Source organism: Panthera pardus, unplaced genomic scaffold (assembly GCF_024362965.1).
Source record: "Panthera pardus isolate Hobbes unplaced genomic scaffold, ASM2436296v1 HiC_scaffold_16, whole genome shotgun sequence".
NCBI lineage: Eukaryota > Metazoa > Chordata > Mammalia > Carnivora > Felidae > Panthera > Panthera pardus.
In genome coordinates this window covers 66,706,120-66,730,952 of record NW_026526721.1, presented here as the reverse complement: position 1 = coordinate 66,730,952, position 24,833 = coordinate 66,706,120, and the positions used below count along the sequence as shown (strand labels likewise).

The 24,833-nt window shown below is 36.5% G+C and overlaps 2 protein-coding genes across 4 annotated transcripts in view; both read left to right on the top strand.

Annotated features, from left to right (window-relative positions):
• Nucleotides 1-24,833, top strand: part of POLQ (DNA polymerase theta) — a 120,272-nt gene that overhangs the window by 4,279 nt on the left and 91,160 nt on the right. For all 3 annotated transcript variants that reach the window (XM_053903420.1, XM_019448509.2, XM_019448511.2), the window contains exons 5-11: nucleotides 954-1,084; nucleotides 2,735-2,891; nucleotides 4,531-4,639; nucleotides 8,400-8,619; nucleotides 11,193-11,340; nucleotides 14,557-14,703; nucleotides 22,245-22,457. In XM_053903420.1, the coding sequence (XP_053759395.1) occupies nucleotides 954-1,084; nucleotides 2,735-2,891; nucleotides 4,531-4,639; nucleotides 8,400-8,619; nucleotides 11,193-11,340; nucleotides 14,557-14,703; nucleotides 22,245-22,457 (1,125 nt within the window). The remainder of the gene's footprint in view (nucleotides 1-953; nucleotides 1,085-2,734; nucleotides 2,892-4,530; nucleotides 4,640-8,399; nucleotides 8,620-11,192; nucleotides 11,341-14,556; nucleotides 14,704-22,244; nucleotides 22,458-24,833) is intronic.
• The window catches only part of HCLS1 (hematopoietic cell-specific Lyn substrate 1), a 131,665-nt gene that overhangs the window by 89,521 nt on the left and 17,311 nt on the right, over nucleotides 1-24,833 (top strand). The gene's annotated exons all lie outside the window — the stretch shown is intronic.

Here is a 24,833-nt window from a genome sequence, read left to right as displayed (position 1 = left end):
AACTGGTGACAGTGGTAGAATGGCCTGACCATTTCCACTGCTTAAACCAAAACTTGAGTGTCATTCATATCTCTGGTCACCAACTTATATCAATTAATTACCAAGTCCAGTGTGTATTATCCCAAATAGCTTGATTCTGACTACTCTCTGTTTTTAGGTACATAACCTAGCTTATTATCCTCTCTCTTGTAGATTATGCTATCATCTTCTAGATTATGGAGTAGCCTTATAACTAGTTTATCTTTTCTCTCTGGTTTTGTTCTGCCTCTGCACCCAAAGTGGTCTTTATAAAGTACATGATCTTGCCACTCCTTTTTATGAAACTCATCATTCTGTGTTGCTTTCAGGATAAATTCTAAAGTCCTTATGTGGTGGGATTATAAAATTCTTTTTCATGTGGCACATTCATTTATCTTCTCTTACTCCTACTGATTTTATTTCAGGCTTACTAAATTACTGTCATCTGAATTCACCAGGTTTTCCTCCAGGCCTTTGCACATGCTGTTTCTTTTGCTTGACATTCCTTTCCTCTTCCATTGTCTTCTCATAACTTCTATTTCCTTTCCATAAACTTTGTTACAGCTCTTCTCTCTCAGCTTCTATCATAGTTCCTATCACAATATATTAAAGTTGTTTATCTCCTTCCTCAAAGCAGGGCTTTTAACCATTCAGTACTTAAAGGATCTTTAGATACAAACTAGGGACTCAATATTCATCATTTATTGTTCCAAAAAGGATTTGTTTAATAATTCTCTTCTGTGTGAGGCTATCTAGAACCCTGGTTTGAAGTCAGTGGGGTTTAAGCATGTAAAGTTTTCAAATGCTAGTAGGGGCCTTAATGATAGGTTAGTCTTAGGCCCTGTAGTTACTGGATGTGGTTTAAAACATTTATTTGTGCAGTATGTCAAATATTACTTCTCTTTATGATAACCTTATGGAATAATATGTTTTAGCTCCGACAAGTGCTGGAAAGACTCTTGTTGCTGAACTACTTATGTTGAAGAGGGTTTTGGAAATGCGGAAGAAAGCTTTGTTTATTTTGCCCTTTGTCTCTGTGGCTAAAGAGAAGAAATACTATCTCCAGGTAATGTTCTTGTACTAAGAACATTATTGTGATAAGACCTGTTATTGGGGCTGTGTTAATAATAAGTTTCTTTTATTGCATCCCAGTGTTGCTTTGAAAGTTGACCATTTATGAAGAGAAACTTTTTTTTTTATTAAAAAATTTTTTTTTAACATTTACTTATTATTGAGAGACAGAGAGACACTGAGTATGAGCAGGGAAGGGGCAGAGAGACGGGGAGACACAGAATGCGAAGCAGGCTTCAGGCTCTGAGCTATCAGCACAGAGCCCGATGCGGGGCTTGAATTCACAAACTGCGAGATTATGACCTGAGCTGAAGTCAGACGCTCAACCGACTGAGCCACCCAGGCGCCCCAAAGAGAAACTTTAAAAATATTGCATAAAAGAGAAAGGGTCATCAAATCAAAAGAATGATTGGAAATTGTGTTAAAATTTATAAACTTTCCCTTAGGAAGTAAACATAATACTCATGCTGATTGAGTCATAAATTAAAAATCAGCATTTTAGCTGAATAGTAGGATTAGAGAGAAACGTGGAAAGGAAAGGGTATTTACAGAAACATATCCTATCCTGAGAGCCGTTCAGGAATATTTAAGGGAAGAAGAACAAAATCCATTGGTGCTTAGGTAGAATCATATACCACTTCAAGCCTGTGGTCTGTTCTATTCTGCAAAAGTGAGTAATGTTTTTTATTTGTATGATACTCACTGGTTTTTAAGCCATTTTTACAAATACAGTGTTTCATTAAGTAGAATAAAGTTACTATTGTGATTTCTGCAGTGAAAAAATGCCGTGTTGGAATGGCAAGACTATTGTACTGGTGGTCCAGAAAATCTGGATTCTAGTCCCAGTTTTGCCATTAACTATGTTTTCAGACCAGGCACATAATCTCCTGGGCATCAGTATTTTCATTCTTAAAATGAGGATGTTAACCCTCAAACTATGGGTTAACTCAATAAACACTCAGAAACATTTTATTGAATGAACAGCTCTCAAGTTCAATGGTTCTATAAATCTTTTTAACAGTTATTTCAGAGGCCAAATAGCCAACAAAGCTGGTCCCACATCCTCTCAACTTAGACCAAAGTAACAAAATGATGAAAGGATCCTTTTTATTAAGAAGGTATGTTAGTTACAATTTAAACTAAAAGAAAATTAACATCAAAGTCCCACTGCATTTGACTTTTGAAAACTTCCATTGTATAAAAAATTAGTGGTATAGTAAGAATATTTTTTTCATGAAGTATAAATTTGTTTCTTAAAGTGTTACATTAGTGTTTAAAAAAAGACCTAGTATCTTGCATGTTTTTAGAATAAAAATTTAGTGCTTAAGGTAGTTTTTTTCCCCCAATTTTAATTTCTATAAATAGCTCTAGGAAATGCTGCTTTAATACTATCATTAAAATGGCATACTTAATTTTATTTGGCTTTGTCTTAACAGAAAATCTCTGTTCTGAGTTTTGTCAGTTCTAAACTTCATATTTTTAGTATATGATTCTAAAAAGAACCAGTGTATCCTGGCTAGGAACAACCAACAGTAATCTAATAAATATCTTTTGATACTTATGTCTGTGTCGTGGAATAGAACCAATCTACAATTCATGAATTTCAAATATTTTTACCTGTATTGTTCCTTTTTACTCAATTCAGAGTCTGTTTCAGGAAGTAGGAATAAATGTGGACGGTTATATGGGCAGCGCCTCCCCCACAAGGCATTTCTCTTCCTTGGATATTGCTGTCTGCACCATTGAGAGAGCCAATGGTCTAATCAATCGCCTTATAGAGGAAAATAAGATGGACCTATTAGGTAAGAAAAGTAGGAAATAAGCAAATACTTTCTGTTGCTATTTTTTGTTGGAATGGAGTGAAGCTTTTGTGATTTCTACGTGTCCCATGTTTTTTCTTACTGTCTGTCATCTATTTCTGAAGTTGAGAATTGGCATCTGTAATGTTAGGAACTCTGTTTAAAAAAAAAAATTGTGTCCTGCTGCTGTTAATTGACTATTTCCTTGTATATACTTTACAAAACATAGAGGATATCCTTGAGCCCTCAAGTCATTTCTCATTATTTCTCTTCTGTCTAAACTTTACCAAGAATAGAAGGAAGCATGCTGGGGCTGGTTCTGTCATATCCACAGTTACTGTGTATGTATATTCATTATCATGTTCTAATGCTAAGATATCTAGATTTGGCTTCTTCTCAGAGGCTACCATTTAGCAGGGAAATTGTAGGGAGCTATAGAAGCTGATACTGTATTTGAACTTAGGACTCTAGGAAGATTTTCTACCTTAATACTTTTTTTTTCTTTAATAACCTCTTAGGAAAGTCTATGTAGAGATAGCAACAGGAAGAGAATGGTTGTAGCAGCAACAGAAGCAGCAGGAATATCAGTTAGCCATTCATTGAGATCCTGGTGAACTTAAATGGTAAAGTAGGAGTAGGTTAGGAGTGAGGAGTGAAATCAAAGATTAATAAGACATGGCTCTGCTCTATAAAGCTTAGAGAAATCACATTCACCAATTTGTATCAGAATTGTCTTATTACTTGTGATCCAATTGGATTATAAATACGTTGAGGATTGCAATAGAATCTTATTAAGTCTTATATCTAATATATTGAGCACAGTGCCTGGCACACTAGGGAGAATAAATATTTTTTGAATGAGTGAGTGAATAAATGTTGAAATAACTTATCATGCCATATGATTTTGAGATAGCTTACCAATGAGAAAAAGGAACATCATGCCATTAGGAAATAGACCTGAAAGATCTTGATTTTGGTGGGCAAGATTTGTAGGGAGGATACCACCGCCTGTGAAAACCATGACATGATGACCTTTAAAGGAGGTGTTGGTTGATACTAAATTTTCAATTATTCTTGAGCACTATTCCAAGTGCACAGACTGGTTTAATTCACTAAGTAGTGGAGAAGGGAATTACGGTCATATTTATGTTTTGTAGTAGGGTGATTCACTAGCCTATCACTTCCAACAAAAACATCTCTTAAAATCACTTCTTTCTTCTTGATCTGATCTTGTTTTTCTAAGCAACTTCCTAACATCAGTATGGTTGCCCTGGCTGTTTTCCCCCATAGAAAAGTCAATACACTGAATAACTGTCATAAATGTATTTGATGTCTCATTGTACATACATTTCTACAAGGTTGCCAATAAAGAAGTGTCTGAGTAATAAGAGGCAGTTTTCTCTGAGTTAGCCCTGATTTAGCTAATCATTGATTTTTAGATCCAGAATACTTATAGTAGGACCACTTATGATGCCTGAAATGTCTTGAAAAAGGATCATCTACTATGTGAAATCTAATTTTTGTGTTAGGGTTAGAAATTTGTATCACCTGCAATATATTATAGTAATGACAGCTACTTACTGTATAAGATATTGGGTCTTTTAAAATTTTTCTTGAAATTGTGAAATTTTGTAAAATCTAGGAATGGTGGTTGTGGATGAATTGCATATGCTGGGAGACTCTCACCGAGGGTATCTGCTGGAACTTTTGCTGACTAAGATTTGCTATATTACTCATAAGTCAGCATCTTGGTAAGTACCTGAAATAACTGAGTTCCTGAGATTCTAGCAATGTTGAGAAAGAAATGTTGAGAAAATGTCTGCAAAATAGGTATGAATTAAATAAATTAAAGAAGTAGAATAGTGCCTATTTAGAACAAACTCATGTATAGCAGTTAGTTTTTATTCCAAAAGAAGTACATAAGACTGAGAGTGATTTTATTTTGTAAACATTTAAAAATTTCTGACTACTCACCATTTTTATGATAAAATTTTAAAAATCCAGTTTTTGTATTTGTCAGTTATACATTCATTGTATTTAAGTAGTCAAAGCTAATTTTGAAAAATAGCATTTCTTCATCCTCCACTTACCAGAGGTAACTACTTTCAACTCTCATAGCTTTAAAAACAATTATTTATAGTGTTATCTCTAAATGTAACCACTTGAGTTTTTAGTTTTACAGTTTATATTGATTACTTACTGTGGAAGATGAAGATCTAGCTCTTTTTTTCTCATTTCAGTATGTATGTATGTATTTATTTTTTACTTTTCTTTAAATCCAAGTTAGTTAACATATAGTATAAGAATGGTTTCAGAAATAGAATTTAGTGATTCATCACTTATATATAGCCCCCAGTGCTCATTCCAACAAGTGCCCTCCTTAATGCCCGTTACCCATTTAGCCCGTCTCCCGACCTACCTCCCCTCCAGCAACCTTCAGTTTGTTTTCTGTATTTAAGAGTCTCTTATGGTTTGCCTCCCTATTTTTATCTTATTTTTCCTTCCTTCCCCTATGTTCATCTGTTTTGTTTCTTAAATCCTACATATGAGTGAAATCATATGATAGTTTTTTTTCTGCCTGATTTATTTCATTTAGCATACTGTTGTTGTAAATGGCAAGATTTCATTCTTTTTGATCACCAAGTAATATTCCATTGTATATATATATATAACACATCTTTTTTATTCATTTGTCGGTCGATGGACATTTGGGCTCTTTCCATAATTTGGCTATTGTTGATAGTGCTGTTATAAACATTGGGGTACATGTGCCCCTTCAAATCCTAGCTCTTTTTTATATTCTTTACTTACCCAACCGAGTCTCCCATCACCTCCCCTCCACCCCACAGTCTCTGTCTTCTCATCACCTTCCCATTCTCCAAATACTGTTATGTCATAATTTTGCTCAGATCAATATTTAGTGTTATGCTGTTAGGACTATACATGCCATTGCCAACTGAGCCATGTAGTATATATTGTGACTACTTTTACTTTCTAAATAATGTTTTATTTTCTCTGAAATTAATAAATGTTTTTTTGTTTATTTGTTTGATGGCCTGTGTTTTGTTGTTGTTGTTTTTCTTTTATTTTGTATTTATTATGTGAGTGTGTGAACTGGAGAGAAGAGGAGAGGGAGGGAGAGAGGGAATCTTAAGCAGACTCCATGCTCAGCATGGAATCTGATGCAGGACTCCATCCCACAGTCCTGGGATTATGACCTGAACTGAAATCAAGAGTGGGACGCTCAACCGACTGAGCCACCCGGGCACCCTACTGGTTTGTTTTTCTATGTCCTTATCACTGATTGACCTCCAGCCTCTTTCCCACTTATGTAAATTTTCATCCAATATGTTTTAACACATTTGCTGTTATACCAAATTCATCTTCTTGAAGTTTCTCCAAAAGCCTTCTGAACTGTTCCAATCTGGATAGGTGGGTAAACTACATATGTATGTGCTGCACAGCACTTATTTTAGGATCTTTCTTTATCATTATCATTCATTCCTATTACTTTTTGCTTGAATCAGAGCACCCCTTTTTTGGATAATTTATGTTTTCCTCATTTTGGTGAGGACATCTTTCAGGAAAATCCACTTTATTTTAGTGTACAGGCTATTACGCATGTGATTTTTTTTGAAAATTTTCATGTCTGAAATGTTTTATAGCTATCTCATAGATTGTCCAGGTATAAAAGTCAAGATTTCCTTTAGAGTTTTTAAGACATTACTTCATTAAAAACTTACTTACTACTTAAGTTACTTACTTAAGTTACTTACTACTTACTACTTACTTACTACTTATTACTTAAAAACTTTAGAGTTTTTAAGACATTACTTCATTTTCTTGTTAGTGTTGAGAAATCCCATGCCATGCTTATCCTTTGTCCTTTGTATAAAATGTTTTAATTCTCTCTGGGAGTTTTTAGGGCTCCTTTTATTTCTCAGTGTTGTGAAATTTCATGCTGATGTGTCTTGGTGTTCCATTTTTGTTCATTGTACTCAGTACTCAATAGATTCTTTCAATCTGGGAGCTCTTATGTTTCACTCTAGGGAGATTTTAACACCTTTTGCAGTATATGAGAAAACATGGAGATAATCATCTATGTCCTAAAGCAGTAGGGATATAGAAGATGTGACTAATACAATTACCAAATTTGACCTAATGGATGTATGTAGAAGAATTACCAAATAAAAGCAGAATGTTCCTTTCAATGAACATAGTAAATTTGTACTAATGCTGAGCCATAAAGCAATATATTTTAAAGGGTTTAAGTCACTTAAAATGTATTCTCTGACAAATGGGATTCAACTAGAAATAAATATAGGAGAGGCATGACTAGAAAATTCACACTGGAAATTGGGAAAAACATTTTGACCCATTTTTGGGTCAAAAAAGTAATCACAGTAGAAATTGGAAGATAGTTTGAAGGCATATCTCCTAACAAAACTTTTGAAATGTAGCTAAAGTTTAAAGGGAACTTGATAGTATAAAGTGCATATATTATTAAAGAAGAGAGACTGAAAAATTAATGCATTATTCATCTCAAGAACTTAGAAAAAGAATAGTAAAATAATGCCACAGAAAGTAGAAGGAAATAAATAAAGACAAGAGCAAAACTTATTGAAAGAGGAAAGTTATTATCTAGAACATTCACACACTTCTATGATCAAGAAGAAAAAACCCAATACGTCAATGGGCAAGCACCTTCAACAGGCATTTATAAGATGGTATCCAAATGGTCCATAAACATGAAATGGTCTTAATACCATTACTAATCAAGGAAATGTAAACTACTTCCTCAAGGGGATATTACCACACACTTTCCAAAATGGCTAACATTAAAAAGATTGGCATTTGCACCAACGTGGATGGAACTGGAGGGTATTATGCTAAGTGAAATAAGTCAGTTAGAGAAAGATATCATATGGTTTCACTCATATGTGGAATTTGAGAAACACAACAGATGAATATAGGGGAAGGGAAGGAAAAATAAGTTACAAACAGGGAGGAAAACCATAAGAGACTCTTAAATACAGAGAACAAACTAAGGGTTGATGGGATGGGGGTTTGGAGGTTGGAGAATATGGGTGATGGGCATTAAGGGGGGTACATGTTGGGATGAGCACTGGGTGTTATATGTAAGTGATGAATCATGGAATCCACTCCTGAAGCCAAGACTACACTGTATGTTAGCTAACTTGACAATAAATTAAAAAAGAAAAAAAAGATTGGCATCTTTTTTTTTTTTTTTTTTTTTAACTAAGTGGTGACAAGATGTGGAACAATAAAACACACATGGATTATGGAGATACTTTGGTACCGTCTCTGGAAACCAGTTTGACATTAATAAAATTGAAGATAAGTTATAACCCAGTAATTTTATTTCTAGGTGTGTACCTTAAAAATGACTTGGTGTATGTCCTGAAGGACATGAACAAAAATATTGTTAGCAACACTATTTGTAATTAATACTATGTGTCTTTTAACATCATTTTCGTTTATTTTTTACAGCCAGACAGATTTAGCCAGTCCTCTGTCTAATGCCGTGCAGATTGTTGGCATGAGTGCTACTCTTCCTAATTTGGAGCTTGTGGCTTCCTGGTTAAATGCTGAACTCTACCACACCAACTTTCGTCCTGTACCACTGTTGGAGTCAGTAAAAATTGGAAATTCTATATATGATTCTTCAATGAAACTTGTGAGGGAATTTCAGCCCCGTCTACAAGTAAAGGTAAGTCAGTATTCTTCGATAAGTATTCCCAGTGTTTGACTGCATTTTCTAGCAAGTTGTTAACAATTTTTGAGTTATATAAGTTAGTGGTTGCAAAGTAGTTGAATATGCTTTACATCACCATCAGAAGGATTATTAATATTTTTTTTATTTAAAAAAATTTTTTTTATTTATTTTTGAGAGAGAGAGACAGAGTGTGATCGGGGAGGGGCAGAGAGAGAGGGAGACACAGAATCCAAAGCAGGCTCCAAGCTGTCAGCACAGAGCCCAAAGGTCGAACCTGTGAACCGCAAGATCATGACCTGAGCCGAAGTCGATTGCTCAATCGACTGAGCCACCCAGGTGCCCCAGAAGGATTACTTAATATTAAGCTAATTGGTTTCATCTTAAATAACTGGTGGTGATGGTGAGAGAGGAAATGTAGTTGTGCCTTGAATTTAAATGATTATCGTTTTGTGGGGCACCTGGGTGGCTCAGGTGGTTAAGCGTCCGACTCTTAGTTTCAGTTCAGGTCATGATCTCACAGTTGCTGGGTTTGAGCCCTGCATCAGGCTCTGTTCACGGTGCAAGGTCTGCTTGAGATTCTCTCTCTTCCTCTCTCTCTGCCCCTCCCCCTCCCCCACTCATACTCTGTCAAACTTAAAAAAAAATTATCATTTCCAGTAAGTATAAGTAATAGAAAATAATATAAATAATAAGTAATAACTAATTTTGTAGATTTTTCTTTTTAACTGGGAAAAGATTTTCTTATGGTTTAGTTTACTTACTAAATACTAATGTGGAAAATGAAACTTTTGTTAAGTAGTAATTATATAGTAACGGGGAAAAACATTTTTGGAGTCAGACCTATTTCTGGTATTCCATAGAGATTCTTGATATGACTGATATTAGTTGAATCACAAAACCTCTCTGAACATACTGTCTTCCTCTATAAAATGCGATGTAACACTTATTGTAAGAATGAAGTATGGTTTTAAAAAACTGGCATCTAGGAAGTGTTTGATGAATGATAAATTTCCTCACACACCGATAAATACAGTTAAAAAATTTTAGATCACAGTATTTTTTTAGGTCTGATTTTTCAATCCTGACATTAAAAAACTGATTCATCATCTGTGGAGTGGGGCATCTTCACATTTTATAAAGAGCTGTGCCTCTGAGTACTGAAACAGCTGGAGTTGGTACTAGGAGTAAATTCACGTTTCAGTACTCTCATAGGTCTGCATTTGTAGCCTCTGTATGCCTGGCATGGAATCTTATTCAGTTGTTTTGCTCAGTACCCCAAACTGCAGCAGACTGTGCCTTGGTTACCTCAATGAAATATATATGTAAACACATTTATTTACTGTCCTATTAATCTCTTTCTATTATTATGTCTATGCCTCCACCCTATTTGAATCACTTGACCCTTATTTGGATTATTGAAATAGTCTCCAAATTGATCTTTCTATTTCCCACCTTCTCCCTTTCAGTCTATGCTTAAATCAGGAGCTAGTGATCTATTTAAAATGAGCATCCGAGGGGTGCCTGGGTGGCTCAGTCGGTTGAGCATCTGACTTCAGCTCAGGTCATGATCTCACAGTCTCTGAGTTTGAGCCCCGTGTCGGGCTCTGTGCTGACAGGTCAGAGCCTGGAGCCTGCTTCAGATTCTGTGTCTCCCTCTCTCTCTGCCCCGCCCCTGCTCATACTCTCTCTCTGTCTCCAAAATAAATAAAAACATTAAAAAAATTTTCTTTTTAAATGAGCATCCGATCACATAACCATTATGTTCCCAAACTTGGAATGCTTCCTTGTTTCATTTCGAATGAAGGCCAGCCTCTTTTTGGTAGCCTATAATGCCCTATGTGATCTGTCCCCAGCCCCTTAGTGCTCTGAGCTCACCTACTACATTCCTTCTCACTCCCACCACAGCCACATTGCTGTTCTATGATATACCAAGAATCTTCTACCTCAGGTTCTCTGTGTCTGGAATGCTTTCCCCCCACTCATCAGCATGGTTTACTCTTTCACCTTTGGACCTTTACTCAAATGTCACTTTCTGAGACCTTCCCTGGCTAACTCATCTAAATTATAATGTCCTCCCTTTCCTGGTCCCTATTTTCCATTTTATTTTTAGCACTCTTCAAAATTCTGTGCGTTTTACTTAGCTTGTTTTTGTTATTATCAATCCCTTCTTACTGGAGTAGTAAAATTCTGAGGGCAGAGCTTTTTTTCTGCTTTGTTCTTTATCTCCAGTACCTAGAACAGTATCTGGTATGTAGTAAATGTTTGTTCATCAAGTGAATGAATGAATGAATTAATCCAGTTAAACACACTGACCTTCCAGTTTTGAGAACTCACTGGGCTACTAGACATTTACATATACTTTGTTCTACCTGAAATTACCTTGCATCATAAGGAAGCTTATTTCTTTTTTTTTCTCTTGCTTTTTCTTTGTTACTGACTTTGTAACGGGTTTTTATTATACCTTTCAGTAGAAAAAAACCTTCCCCAATAAGCAAAATGAGTGACTTGAAACTGATGTGAAATGTTTTGAAAGACCACTAAAATGACTATTTCTCTTTCTTTTTTAGGGAGATGAGGACCATGTTGTTAGTTTATGTTATGAGACCATTTGTGATAACCATTCAGTATTACTTTTCTGTCCATCAAAGAAATGGTGTGAGAAGTTGGCAGATATCATTGCCCGTGAGTTTTATAACCTACACCATCAAGCTGAGGGTAAGTTACTGATGGAAATGAAAGCCTCTATTTTCAGTATATTTGCTTAAAAGTAATGTTAATGATTATATAAATAAAGTATAGTTCTCTTTGATCATTGCCTCCACCTGCCCACTGGACACTCCTTTACAAAACTATGCTCCTCTCCTTATCCTCATTATAGACAATGTATACATACACTCAGGCTAACCTTCAGATTTTTGTAATACTGGATTTATACAGGTGCATACTACTAAACATACAAGATTCTTCATCTGGGGTCCATGGGCTTTGAGAGATATCTTTGAAGCTCCTAAATTATATATAAAATTTCATATGCACATTTTTCTGGAGAAATCAGACATCTCTCTCTTTATATTTCCAAACTCTAAGAAAGAATCACACACATATACATATGTATGTATATAAACACATATGTATTTTAAAAGCAGCTTTAATTAAGGTTTAATTTATACACAATACAAGGTACCCATTTGAATTACATAATTTAATGAATTTTAACAATTGTATACATTTGTTTAATCCCTACTCTAATGAACATATAGAACATTTTATCATCCTAAAATGTAATCTTTGCTCTTTAGCTATCAATCTCCTCTCTATTGTTAGCCCCAGGCAACCTCTGATCTGCTTTCTGTTTCTCTAGATTAGTTGTGACTTTTCTAAGAATTTCATATAAATGAAATTATATAGTATGTTTGTGTGTTTTATGTTTGGCTTCTTTCAGCATGGTATTTTTAAGATTCATCCAGGTTGTTAAATCTATCAAACTGATTCTTTTTTATTGCTGAGTAATAATTTAGTGTATAGCTATGACTATTAGTATATATTTTACTGATTCTAGGATGAGCACTGTTCCCTCACCACTTTTGCTAACCTGTGGTCCCTTGGGGTCCAAGATAGGTGTAGAGAAGACAGAGACCAACCAGTTCTGGTCACAGAATATTAGGATATTTTATGAATTCATTATGCTACTGCAGTCATGAGGATAGGTGATAGATACCTCAAGCTTAGATCTAACAAGTAAACTTTGCTTGAAGTTTATTTTGGGAAGACTCCAGCCCAACATTATAATACTGCTTTTATTTCCCTCCTGATTGATGTTTCCTATACTATGCCATTTATATTCTTTATGTTGTACCATAATAACTTAAATTCCTTTGATAGCCAGAAATATTATTATTACCTTCTTGCTTGAGATTCTGTCATTTTGATTTATCACAAGGGTTCCCAAATCCTGGTGCTTAAATTGGAGCCTGGGCTATGATGAACTTTTCACTAGAAAAGTAAAGACAAGGCAGCACATTTTTTGTAAAGCTGAAGTTTAAATTCTGAAATTATCCCTACTAATTTCTTTTATGTTAAAATGACTTTTCTTCGGAAATAAAGGTATCAATCAATGGTAGTTTAAAAAAAATGTTTAATTGTACTTAGCATAATAAAACATTGACAAGCCTCTCTGAGTCTTTAAAATTTTTTTTAATTAAAAAAAACGTTTTTTTTAAATGTTTATTTATTTTTGAGAGAGACAGAAACAGAATGTGAGTGGGTTAGGGGCAGAGAGAGAGGGAGGACACAGAATCCAAAGCAGGTTCCAGGCTCTGAGCTGTCAGCACAGAGCCCAACGTGGGGCTCAAACTCACAAACTGTGAGATCATGACAGGAGCCAAAGTCGGACGCTCCACCGACTGAGCCACCCAGTGCCCCCCAATTTTTTTTTAATGTTTATTTATTTTTGAGAGAGAGAGTGAGACAGAGTGTGAGTGGGGGAGGGCCAGAGAAAGGGAGACACAGAATCCAAAGCAGGCTCCACGCTCTGAGCTGTCAGCACGGAGCCCAATGTGGGGCTTGAACTCACGGACCACAAGATCATGTCCTGAGCTGAAGTTGGATGCCCAGCCAACTGAGCCACCTAGGCGCCCCTCTGAGTCTTTAAAATTTTAAGAAAAGTTTACCTAAAATATTTTTTTAATTAGGAAATAGAAGCTATATTAAAAATATATCTTATGAGAAATTTGCTAGTTCAGAAATCCAAAAGTTTGGGAGATTCTTTAAAGAAAACATAGTTCCTACACCTAAAAAAGTTGAGGTCTTGCTTACTAAGGGAGCAGGTTACACAGAGAGACAAAAACAGAAGGTAATATGTGATTAATTACCACATTAGTGGCAAATAGGCTAGAAAAATTGTCACACAGAAATAGGTTCCTAGGTGGTTCTGACACTGCTGGTTGATGGGACACACTTTGAGCAAGGATTTTTTTTTTTTTTTTTTGCACACATTTTAATCATTTTTATTGAGCATTGGCACTTCCATTTTTCTGAACCTTTAGGGGGACATTGTATATTTGCTTTTTATTCATCCTTCCTTTCAGTCTTTTTATTCAAACAAGACATTTAGTCTGATATCAAGTGATGCTGGTTTCAAAGGCTTAGCGCCTTCTCACAAAGAAAATGACATTTCTGAGTATTCTCTACCATATACAAACACTTACAGTTATTTAAAACTAGATTTTATATACCTATACCTATGCCAAATGGTCTGCTGAATTTTCTGTTTTGCCATTTAATATATCTGACTTTTGCATGGAGGCAATTATGCACAAGGTGATCCACATCCTTGCAAAAACTGGTATATAAAATGATTTTCAGAGAATTTAAAGGCTGTCGTTACTAGAATTATAAGTGGAGAATCTACAATTATTATTGGTCAGTATTAAGTCTATTGGAGTTCTGTTAAGTTTGTTTTCTCTCTCTCCCATCATTTCCTCTATGACCATTTCCTATTTGGAATGCCATTTCTTGGGCTCCTACTTGAGACTCAAGGACGCCTATTGTGTGAGAGTATACTGATGAGCAAGGATTTTGATTTTTAGGCTCTGAGTGGTAGTATCTGTAATCCTCTCCTTCCTTAGCTGGGTCCTTTGTCCCCTCTTGTGGGCTTGGCCTCACTCTACTACAGTGCTTTCTAAACTTTGGTGCACATTAGAATCATCTAGGAGATTTAAAAATTCCTTATGTCCAGGTTGCATCCTATTACATCACAATGGCCAAGAGTGAGAGCCAGCCATCAGTATTTTTAAAAGATGTTCAGCTAATTATTATATATGGTAATTTTAGAACCATTGCCCTGATATTTAGCTCTGTCCTGACTTAGGCAGATAGCACTTAAGGAGGTCTATCCAGAGGTGAACAGTGTTGATAATTTTTCTGTGACAGGATTGGTAAGATCATCTGAACTTCTACCAGTGGTACTGGAACAAAAGAGTCTCCTAGAAGTGATGGATCAGTTAAAACGTTCACCTTCAGGATTGGACTCTGTATTGCAAAAAACTATACCATGGGGAGTGGCATTTCATCATGCAGGTATCCATATTTGTAATCTGTTATTAAGAAGCCCCCTCCAAATATCCTCATAATTCCTTCACATTTATATTTGTGTGCATTTGATTTCTTGTCAGTCTAATACTCTTAGATTTCATTTTAAGAAATTGTGTGATCAAGATTAAACAAGAATAAAACACGTTTAGTTTACTTATCTGTATAGTATATAAAACTACATAAAGGCTTTTTTGTTCCCTTGGAGAAGTGAATTCTATAATTGTTACCTTTCTACATTTTGTTTCCTTAAAATTTAGGTTAGACAGGTATTTGCTACCCTAATTTTATGCTACTCTGAGTGTTTCCTTTTATCTTAAGGGGTATTGAAATATACTTACAAATATATAAAAATCAAATTAATTTTAGAAATTGTCATATTGTATTTTGAGAGCACTAGAAGTGTTTAAAAATAAAACAGGTCAAAATTGCAAGGATTATACAGTCACTGAACTAAATAACTTCTTTCAGAGGGTGGTTTGTCCATGATTATATGTACTAAGAATATGATTAAGAATATATAGTTCCTAAAATTAGGAATTTAACCTTTTTAATTTATTTAAAATTTTCATTACATGTACATAAATAAATTTTAAAATATATGTGTGTATATATAAGCATACAAGATATTTTTATTATATTTAACTTATGCATATTAATAAAATGAATACCTGTGGACCCACTACTTAATTTATAAACTAGAACCTCAATCTTTTTGATATTTTTTAAATTATTATTATTATTTTTTTTTTGAGAGAGAGAGGGGGACAGAGTGTGAGCAAGGGAGAGGTAGAGAGAGACGGAGACATAGAATTGGAAGTAGGCTCCAGGCTCTGAACTATAGCACAGAGCCCAACACGGGGCTTGAACTCATGAACAGTGAACTCTTGACCTGAGCCGAAGTTTGACGCTCAACTAACTGAGCCACCCAAGCACCCAATCCTTTTGATTTTTTAAATAAAATTAAAAATAATCTAGATAAGTATATATTGTATATACTTTTTTCATTTACTTGTATATATATTCTTTAGCATTTATTTATGTCAAAACTGTGCCTGACCACTGTGTTGGATAGACCCTGAAGATAGTGTGATGCATAAGCAATGTCTCTATGCTCAGTGAGTTCATTTTCTAGAACAGAGGTCAACAAACTGCAGTCTGCTGGTCAAATCCAGCACACCATTTATTTTCGTAAAGTTGTATTGGAACACAGTCATGCTCATTTGTTCTGTGGCTGCTTTCATTTGACGGTGGTAGGGTTGACACAGACCATCTGTCTTGCAAAGCCTAAAATGTATACAGAAAAAGTTTGCCCACCCTGGTCTAGAAGATGAGATAGAAGTATACTAGAGGGGAATGCAGGAGAAGATGGCAGTGTAGGAGGACGCTGGGCCCATCGTGTCCTGCTGATCACTTAGATTCCACCCACATCTGCCTAAATAACCCAGAAAACTGCCAGAGGTCTAGCAGAATGGATTCTCCAGAGCCAAGCGTAGACAAGAGGCCCATGGAAGAGGGTAGGAAGGGCGGAGGGGTGGTGCGCACTACATGGACTGGCGGGAGGGAGCCGGTGGGGTGGAGGGGCAGCCCACCTGGCAAGGCAGAGCCCTGAGTCTGGCTTGTAAAAGTGGAGGGGCCAGACTGCTTGAGTTCTGACAGCCAGCGGGACTTAATATCTGGAATGTTATAAGTCAACAGCTCTGCTTGGAGAGTGGGAGGGCGAGAGGACAACGGGAGGGAGAGGTGTTGAGCCGCAGAAGACAGACCTCAGCTCGGCAGGGAACAAAGGCGCTGGCCAGCATCATCTCCCTCTCCCATCCCCCAGCCAAAATCCCAAAGGGAACCAGTTTCTGTCACTGAACTTGCTTGCACTGCACAAACACCCAATGCTGTGCTTCTGTGGATCCATCCCTCCAACAGGTCTGCCTGTCTCCCTCCCGGTGCTGCAGGGCCCCTTCCGCAGGGGACCACCCATGGCAAAGCGAGCTAAGCCTGCCCCTCCTGCCCCTGTGCACCTTGCGGATCCACCTCGGCTAATACTGCAGATCCCATAGAAGCAGCACCACAAGCCTGGCAGTGTGCAAGTAGCCCCCATAGGGGCCATACCACTCCACAGTGAGTCCTGCCCCTGGGAGAGGGGAAGATAAGGTACACACCAGTCTGACTGTGGCCCAAGCTGTGGGCTGGGGACAGACATCAGGTCTGACTGCGGCCCCGCCCACCAACACAAGTTACTCTAGACAGCACAAGGGAAGTGCCCTGCAGTTCTGCCCCACTCCAGGGACTATCCAAAATGATAAAACGGAAGAATTCTCCTCAAAAGAAACTCCAGGAAGTAGCGACAGCTAACGAATTGATCAAAAATGATTTAAGCAATATAACGGAACATAAATTTAAAATAATAGTCATAAAATTAATCGTTGGGCTTGAAAAAAGTATAGAGGATGGCAGAGAATCTATTGCTATAGAGATCAAGGGACTAAGAAACAGTCAGGAGGAGCTAAAAAATGCTATAAATGAAGTATAAAATAAAATGGAGGTGACCATAGCTCAGATTGAAGAGGCAGAGGAGAGAATAGGTGAATTAGAAGATAAAATTATGGAAAAAGAGGAAGCTGAGAAAAAGAGAGATTAAAAAAAATTCAGGAGTATGAGGGGAGAATTAGAGAACTAAATGATGCAATGAGACACAACAATAGCCGTATAATAGGAATTCTAGAGGAGGACGAGAGAGAGAAAGAGGCTGAAAGTGTACTTGAACAAATCATAGCTGAGAACTTCCCTGATCTGGGGAAGGAAAAAGGCATTGAAATCCAAGAGGCACAGAGAACTCCCTTCAGATGTAACTTGAATCAATCTTCTGCAGGACATAGCATAGTGAAACTGGCAAAATACAAGGATAAAGAGAAAATTCTGAAAGCAGCTAGGGATAAACACACTCTAACATATAAAGGGAGACCGATAAGATTAGTGACAGATCTATCTACTGAAACTTGGCAAGCCAGAAAGGAATGGCAGGAAATCTTCAATGTGATGAACAGAAAAAAAAATATGCAGCCAAGAATCCTTTATCCAGCAAGTCTGTCATTCAGAATAGAAGGAGAGATAAACGTCTTCCCAAACAAACAAAAACTGAAGGAATTCATCACCACTAAACCAGCCCTACAAAGAGATCCTAAGGGGGATTCTGTGAGTGAAATGTTGCAAGGACCACAAAGTACCAGAGACATCACTACAAGCATGAGACCTACAGACATCACAATGACTCTAAACCCGCATCTTTCTATAATAACACTGAATGTAAATGGACTAAATGCTCCAATCAAAAGACATAAGGTAAAGGAATGGAAAAAAACAAGACCCTTCTATTTGCTGTTTACAAGAGACTCGTTTTAGACCTGAGGACACCTTCAGATTGAAAGTGAGGGGATAGAGAACTATCTATCATGCTACTGGAAGTCAGAAGAAAGCTGGAGTAGCCATACTTATATCAGACAAGCTAGACTTTAAATTAAAGGCTGTAACAAGAGATGAAGAAGAGCATTATATAATAATCACAGGGTCTATCCATCAGGAAGAGCTAACAATTATAAATGTCTATGCGCCGAATACCAGAGCCCCCAAATATATAAAACCATTACTCACAAACATAAGCAACCTTATTGATAAGAATGTGGTAATTGCAGGGGACTTTAATACTTCACTTACAACAATGGATAGATCATCTAGACACAGGATCAATAAAGAAACAGGGGTCCTGAATGATACATTGGATCAGATGGACTTGACAGATATATTGAGAACTCTGCATCCCAAAGCAACAGAATATACTTTCTTCTCGAGTGCACATGGAACATTCTCCAAGATAGATCACATACTGGATCACAAAACAGCCCTTCTTAAGTATAAAAGAATTGAGATCATACCATGCATATTTTCAGACGACAATGCTATGAAGCTTGAAATCAACCACAGAAAAAGTCTGGAAAACCTCCACAAGCATGGAGGTTAAAGAACATCCTACTAAAGAATGAGTGGGTCAACCAGGCAATTAGAAGAGAAATTAAAAAATATATGGAAACAAACGAAAATGAAAATACAACAATCCAAACGCTTTGGGATGCAGCAAAAGCAGTCCTGAGAGGAAAATACATTGCAATCCAGGCCTATCTCAAGAAACAAAAAAAAACCCAATTACAAAATCTAACAGCACACCTAAAGGAAATAGAAGCAGAACAGCAAAGACACCCCAAACCCAGCAGAAGAAGAGAAATAATAAAGATCAGAGTCAAAATAAACAATATAGAATCTAAAAGAACTGTAGAGCAGATCAATGAAACCAAGAGTTGGTTTTTTGAAAAAATAAACAAAATTGATAAACCTCTAGCCAAGCTTCTCAAAAAGAAAAGGGAGATGGTCCAAATGGATAAAATCATGAATGAAAATGGAATTATTACAACCAATCCCTCAGAAATACAAGCAATTATCAGGGAATACTATAAAAAATTATATGCCAATAAACTGGACAACCTGGAAGAAATGGACAAATTCCTAAACACCCACACACTTCCAAAACTCAATCAGGAAGAAATAGAAAACTTGAACAGACCCATAACCAGCAAAGAAATTGAATCAGTTATCAAAAATCTCCCAACAAGTAAGAGTCCAGGACCAGATGACTTCCCAGGGGAATTCTACCAGACATTTAAAGCAGAGATAATACCTATCCTTCTCAAGCTATTCCAAAAACTAGAAAGGGAAGGAAAACTTCCAGACTCATTCTATGAAGCCAGCAGTACTTTGATTCCTAAACCAGACAGAGACCCAGCAAAAAAAGAGAACTACAGGCCAGTATCCCTGATGGTGATGATGGATGGATGCAAAAATTCTCAATAAGATACTAGCAAATTGAATTCAACAGCATATAAAAAGAATTATACACCATGATCAAGTGGGATTCATTCCTGGGCTGTAGGGCTGGTTCAACATTCGCAAGTCAATCAATGTGATACATCGCATTAATGAAAGAAAAGATAAGAACCATATGATCCCATCAATCGATGCAGAAAAAGCATTTGACAAAATTCAGCATCCTTTCTTAATAAAAACCCTCGAGAAAGTCAGGATAGAAGGAACATACTTAAACATCAAAAAAGCCATTTATGTAAAGCCCACAGCTAATATCATCCTCTATGGGGAAAAACTGACAGCTTTCTCCCTGAGATCAGGAACATGACAGAGATGTCCACTCTCACTGCTGTTGTTTAACGTAGTGTTGGAAGTGCTAGCATCAGCAATTAGACAACAAAAGGAAATCAAAGGCATCAAAATTGGCAATGAAGAAGTCAAGCTTTCACTTTTTGCATATGACATGATATTATACATGGAAAACCAGATAGACTCCACCAAAAGTCTGTTAGAACTGATACATGAATTCAGCAAAGTTGCAGGATACAAAATCAATGTACATAAATCAGTTGCATTCTTATACACTAATAATGAAACAACAGAAAGACAAATAAAGGAACTGATCCCATTCACAATTGCACCAAGAAGCATAAAATACCTAGGAATAAACCTAACCAAAGATGTAAAAAAAAGATCTGTATGCTGAAAACTATAGAAAGCTTATGAAGGAAATTGAAGAAGATATAAAGAAATGGAAAAACTTTCCATGCTCATGGATTGGAAGAATAAATATTGTTAAAATGTCAATACTACCCAAAGCTTTCTACACATTCAATGCAATCCCAATCGAAATTGCACCAGCATTCTTCTTGAAGCTAGAACAAGCAATCCTAAAATTTGTATGGAACCACAAAGGCCCCGAATAGTCAAAGTAATTTTGAAGAAGAAGACCAAAGCAGGAGGCATCACAATCCCAGACTGTAGCCTCTACTACAAAGCTGTCATCATCAAGACAGCATGGTATTAGCACAAAAACAGACACATGGACCAATGGAATAGAATAGAAACCCCAGAACTGGACCCACAAAAGTATGGCCAACTAATCTTTGACAAAGCAGGAAAGACCATCCAATGGAAAAAAGACAGTCTCTTTAACAAATGGTGCTGGGAGAACTGGACAGCAACATGCAGAAGGATGAAACTAGACCACTTTCTATACCATTCATAAAAACAAACTCAAAATGGATAAAGGACCTGAATGTGGGACAGGAAACCATCAAAACCCTAGAGGAGAAAGCAGGAAAAAAATCTCTCTGACCTCAGCCGCAGCAATTTCTTACTTGACACATCCCCAAAGGCAAGGGAATTAAAAGCAAAAATGAACTATTGGGACCTCATGAAGATAACTTCTGCACTGCAAAGGAAACAATCAACAAAACTAAAATGCAACCAACAGAATGGGAAAAGATATTTGTAAATGACATATCAGACAAAGGGCTAGTATCCAAAATCTATAAAGAACTCACCAAGCTCCACACCCGAAAAACAAATAATCTGGTGAAGAAATGGGCAGAAAACATGAACTGACACTTCTCTAAAGAAGACATCCAGATGGCCAACAGGCACATGAAAAGATGCTCAACGTCACTCCTCATCAGGGAGATACAAATCAAAACCACACTCAGATATCACCTCACACCAGTCAGAGTGGCTAAAATGAACAAATCAGGAGACTATAGATGCTGGAGAGGATGTGGAGAAATGGGAACCCTCTTGTACTGTTGGTGGGAATGCAAACTGGTGCAGCCACGCTGGAAAACAATGTGGAGGTTCCTCAAAAAATTAAAAATAGACCTATCCTATGACCCAGCAATAGCACTGCTAGCAATTTACCCAAGGGATACAGGAGTGCTGATGCATCAGGGCACTTGTACCCCAATATTTATAGCAGCACTTTCAACAATAGCCAAATTATGGAAAGAGCCTAAATGTCCATCAACTGATGAATGGATAAAGAAATTGTGGTTTATATACACAATGGAATACTATGTGGCAATGAGAAAGAATGAAATATGTTCTATTGTAGCAACGTGGATGGAACTGGAGAGTGTTATGCTAAGGGAAATAAGCCATACAGAGAAAGACATATATGTTTTCACTTTTATGTGGATCCTGAGAAACTTAACAGAAGACCATGGGGGAGGGGAAGGAAAAAAAAAAAAAAAAAGGTTAGAGTGGGAGAGAGCCAAAGCATAAGAGACTTAAAAACTGAGGACAAACTGAGGGTTAATGGGGGGTGGGAGGGCGGGGAGGGTGGGTGATGTGTATTGAGGAGGGCATCTGTTGGGATGAGCACTGGGTGTTGTATGGAAACCAATTTACAATAAATTTCATATTTAAAAAAAAAAGTATACTAGGGGAGGCAGATTATACTCTTAAAGATAGACTGTGGTGACATAAAGATGTTGTTTACGGTCATAACAATAGCTTGTAAAAATCTTTAGAAGTTTCTAGTAGATTCCCAGATCCATTTGTAAGTAATCAAGTACAGTATTTTCATTATATTCATTATTTCATATATTCATTAATAAATATATGTTATTGTAACTTCCTTTTGTTAGGTCTTACTTTTGAGGAGAGGGATATCATTGAAGGAGCCTTCCGTCAAGGTCAGATTCGGGTTTTGGCAGCAACTTCTACTCTTTCATCTGGGGTGAATTTACCAGCACGTCGTGTAATTATTCGTACTCCGATTTTCAGTGGTCGACCTCTAGATATTCTTACTTATAAGCAGATGGTTGGTCGTGCTGGCAGGAAAGGGGTAGACACAGTAGGTAAGTGAGTTTGATTTTAATTGTAATAGCATTGGTGAAGGACAGTGTCAGTCTACTTGAAATCTGACTGATGCCTGCCAATTGATTTCTCATCATGCTGTATTTCTTTGTTATCCAAAGCACTAATGTCATGTTTTTGATTTGCTTAATATTTATAATGAATGTAAGTTATAATTTTCATATATCATTAGCCATTGATTTTCTCTTAATGTAAAATTAAGATTTTCTTTTATATGTGGTGAAATGATTCAGTATTATTCTAATCAAAATGATTTATCATATTAGCTAGAAGATGATTTTTAATTTCCAGTATAATCTATTTAGTGCTAATGAAGGGAGTAATTTTCATGGGGTTTTAGTTCTGCTTAGGTGACTGACCTAAGACTTCAAAGGAGGGATACTGAGAGCTGGAAAGTACTCTTACATTTAGGAATAGGAATTTCACATACCATTATTTTCTCTCTAAAATGGTGCTGGTTCTGAAAACACCTTTTTAGTTTCTTCTGTCAGCAAGTAATGGTAACATTAACAGAAACTAAGCAGAAGTTATGTCTTAAGCAATGAGGAAGAGTCTTGTTTGAATTAAATATTGAGGTAGCAGCAAATGTTATTACTAACTTGGTAGATAATTATGGGTGTGACAAAATTGTTATAAGTCTTACAACATTAAAGAGCTTTGGGAGGAAGTTCTCTGTCATCTCATCTTTCTTCTCTAGGATGTATTTTATTGACTAATATTATACTGTATGTAAAAAAATAGTTCTATGGTTGCTGAAGAACATTAGGATATCCAGGAGAAAAGGGAAAGTCTTAATGGGAAAATAAGTGGGATAGTCTGGGTGCAAAAACCTAGGTAGTATACAAGGAAGTGACTATTAGAATAACTTGATTTGTCTGTCATCACATCTGCATTTCAACCATCAGGAAGGGGCGATGAGGAAGTAAAGGACACAACTTATCCCTTAAGGGCACTTCTCAGAAGTTGCACTAAGTATTTCTCCTCACATCCAGTCGGCCAGAACTTAGTCACATGGTTACATTTCCCAACTGCAAGAGAGGCTGGGAAATATAACCTTTAGCTGTGTGGCCATGTGCCCATCCAACATGTAGGAGTTTTATTAAAGGAAAAATGAGAGAATGGCTATGTGTCTCAGCCCCAGTAACAAATGACTTCTCTGTAATCCCTGAAGGGCTATTGGCCTGCCTCTCTTTTAAGCCCTAAACATACTAATGATTAAAAAAAAAACATCCAACTCCTTGGATTTCCCCTATTATAGGCATCAAAGAAGTTTATCCTGCTCTGTCTCTTACTTTACCTATAAAATGTGCAGATTACACATGTTTAGAAAAGGTTGGGGGAAGAGACAAAAACACTCCCTTCCTATTCCTATTTGCTCTTCCCTCTGCCCTTCCTTCCAACTCTAATTTCTTAGTAGGCTCAAACTTTGGAGGGTGGAGTCTAAGTTCATTTTACACAGCTACTCTTCTTTTAGGGTCAGAGGGTCTTTAAGGTAATATAGAAGATAAGGAGATTTTATTTGCCCTGCTATATTCTTAGCTTATACTTCTCTTTCTTGTAGGGAAGAATAATTGGAAGGTTGGTACCCTGGCCAAATTATCAAGCCTTAAATCAGATTAACATTTAAACAAAACTAAAATGTACCACAGTAACTTTGTATTTGAGGTCTTGGAAACTTCTGAAGTTTTGACTTTGCATAATGCTCCATTTCAGGATGACATATGCTTGCTCAGAACTTCCAGCAAATGGAGAATGTGTGAATATAGTGTTTCATATCAATTATGAAGATATGCATACTTGGTCATGCTTTTTAGATTATGTAGCATCTTTATAACTTCTTTACATTTTATAAATTATGTTAATGTTCCTAGACAGTTAATGGTGTTTTATTTAGATAACATTTTAATCTTTCTGTGGATTTCTTGGAACCTTCCAGTATAAGAGGTTGGTACTTTGTGCAAAAATAGTGATTTACAAGTCAAATATAATAATTGATTTGATTCTAATTGACTTGTCTATTGTAGTATGGATACAACCTCCTCAGACAGATGGGAGCAGGGACTTGGACTGTATATATTGGCATTAATTTTCATAAATCTTGCTCACTTTGAAAAAGGGTTGTCCATCTTGCTGAAGGATTAAAAGCTGAAAGTAGTTTGAATAGCCCAAAGTGGCTTTTTGTATTTGCCACTAATGCTAGTTGATCCATTTTGTAGATAATTTTTTATCTTAAGTTGGGCTATTTTGTAGTGTTTATAAGAGCCAGGTGATGCATTTTATCCAGCTGTTTTTGTTGCTGCTATTGTTTTGTTTGATGGCATCTATCTTTTTGTAATTATATCTAGGATAAACAACAA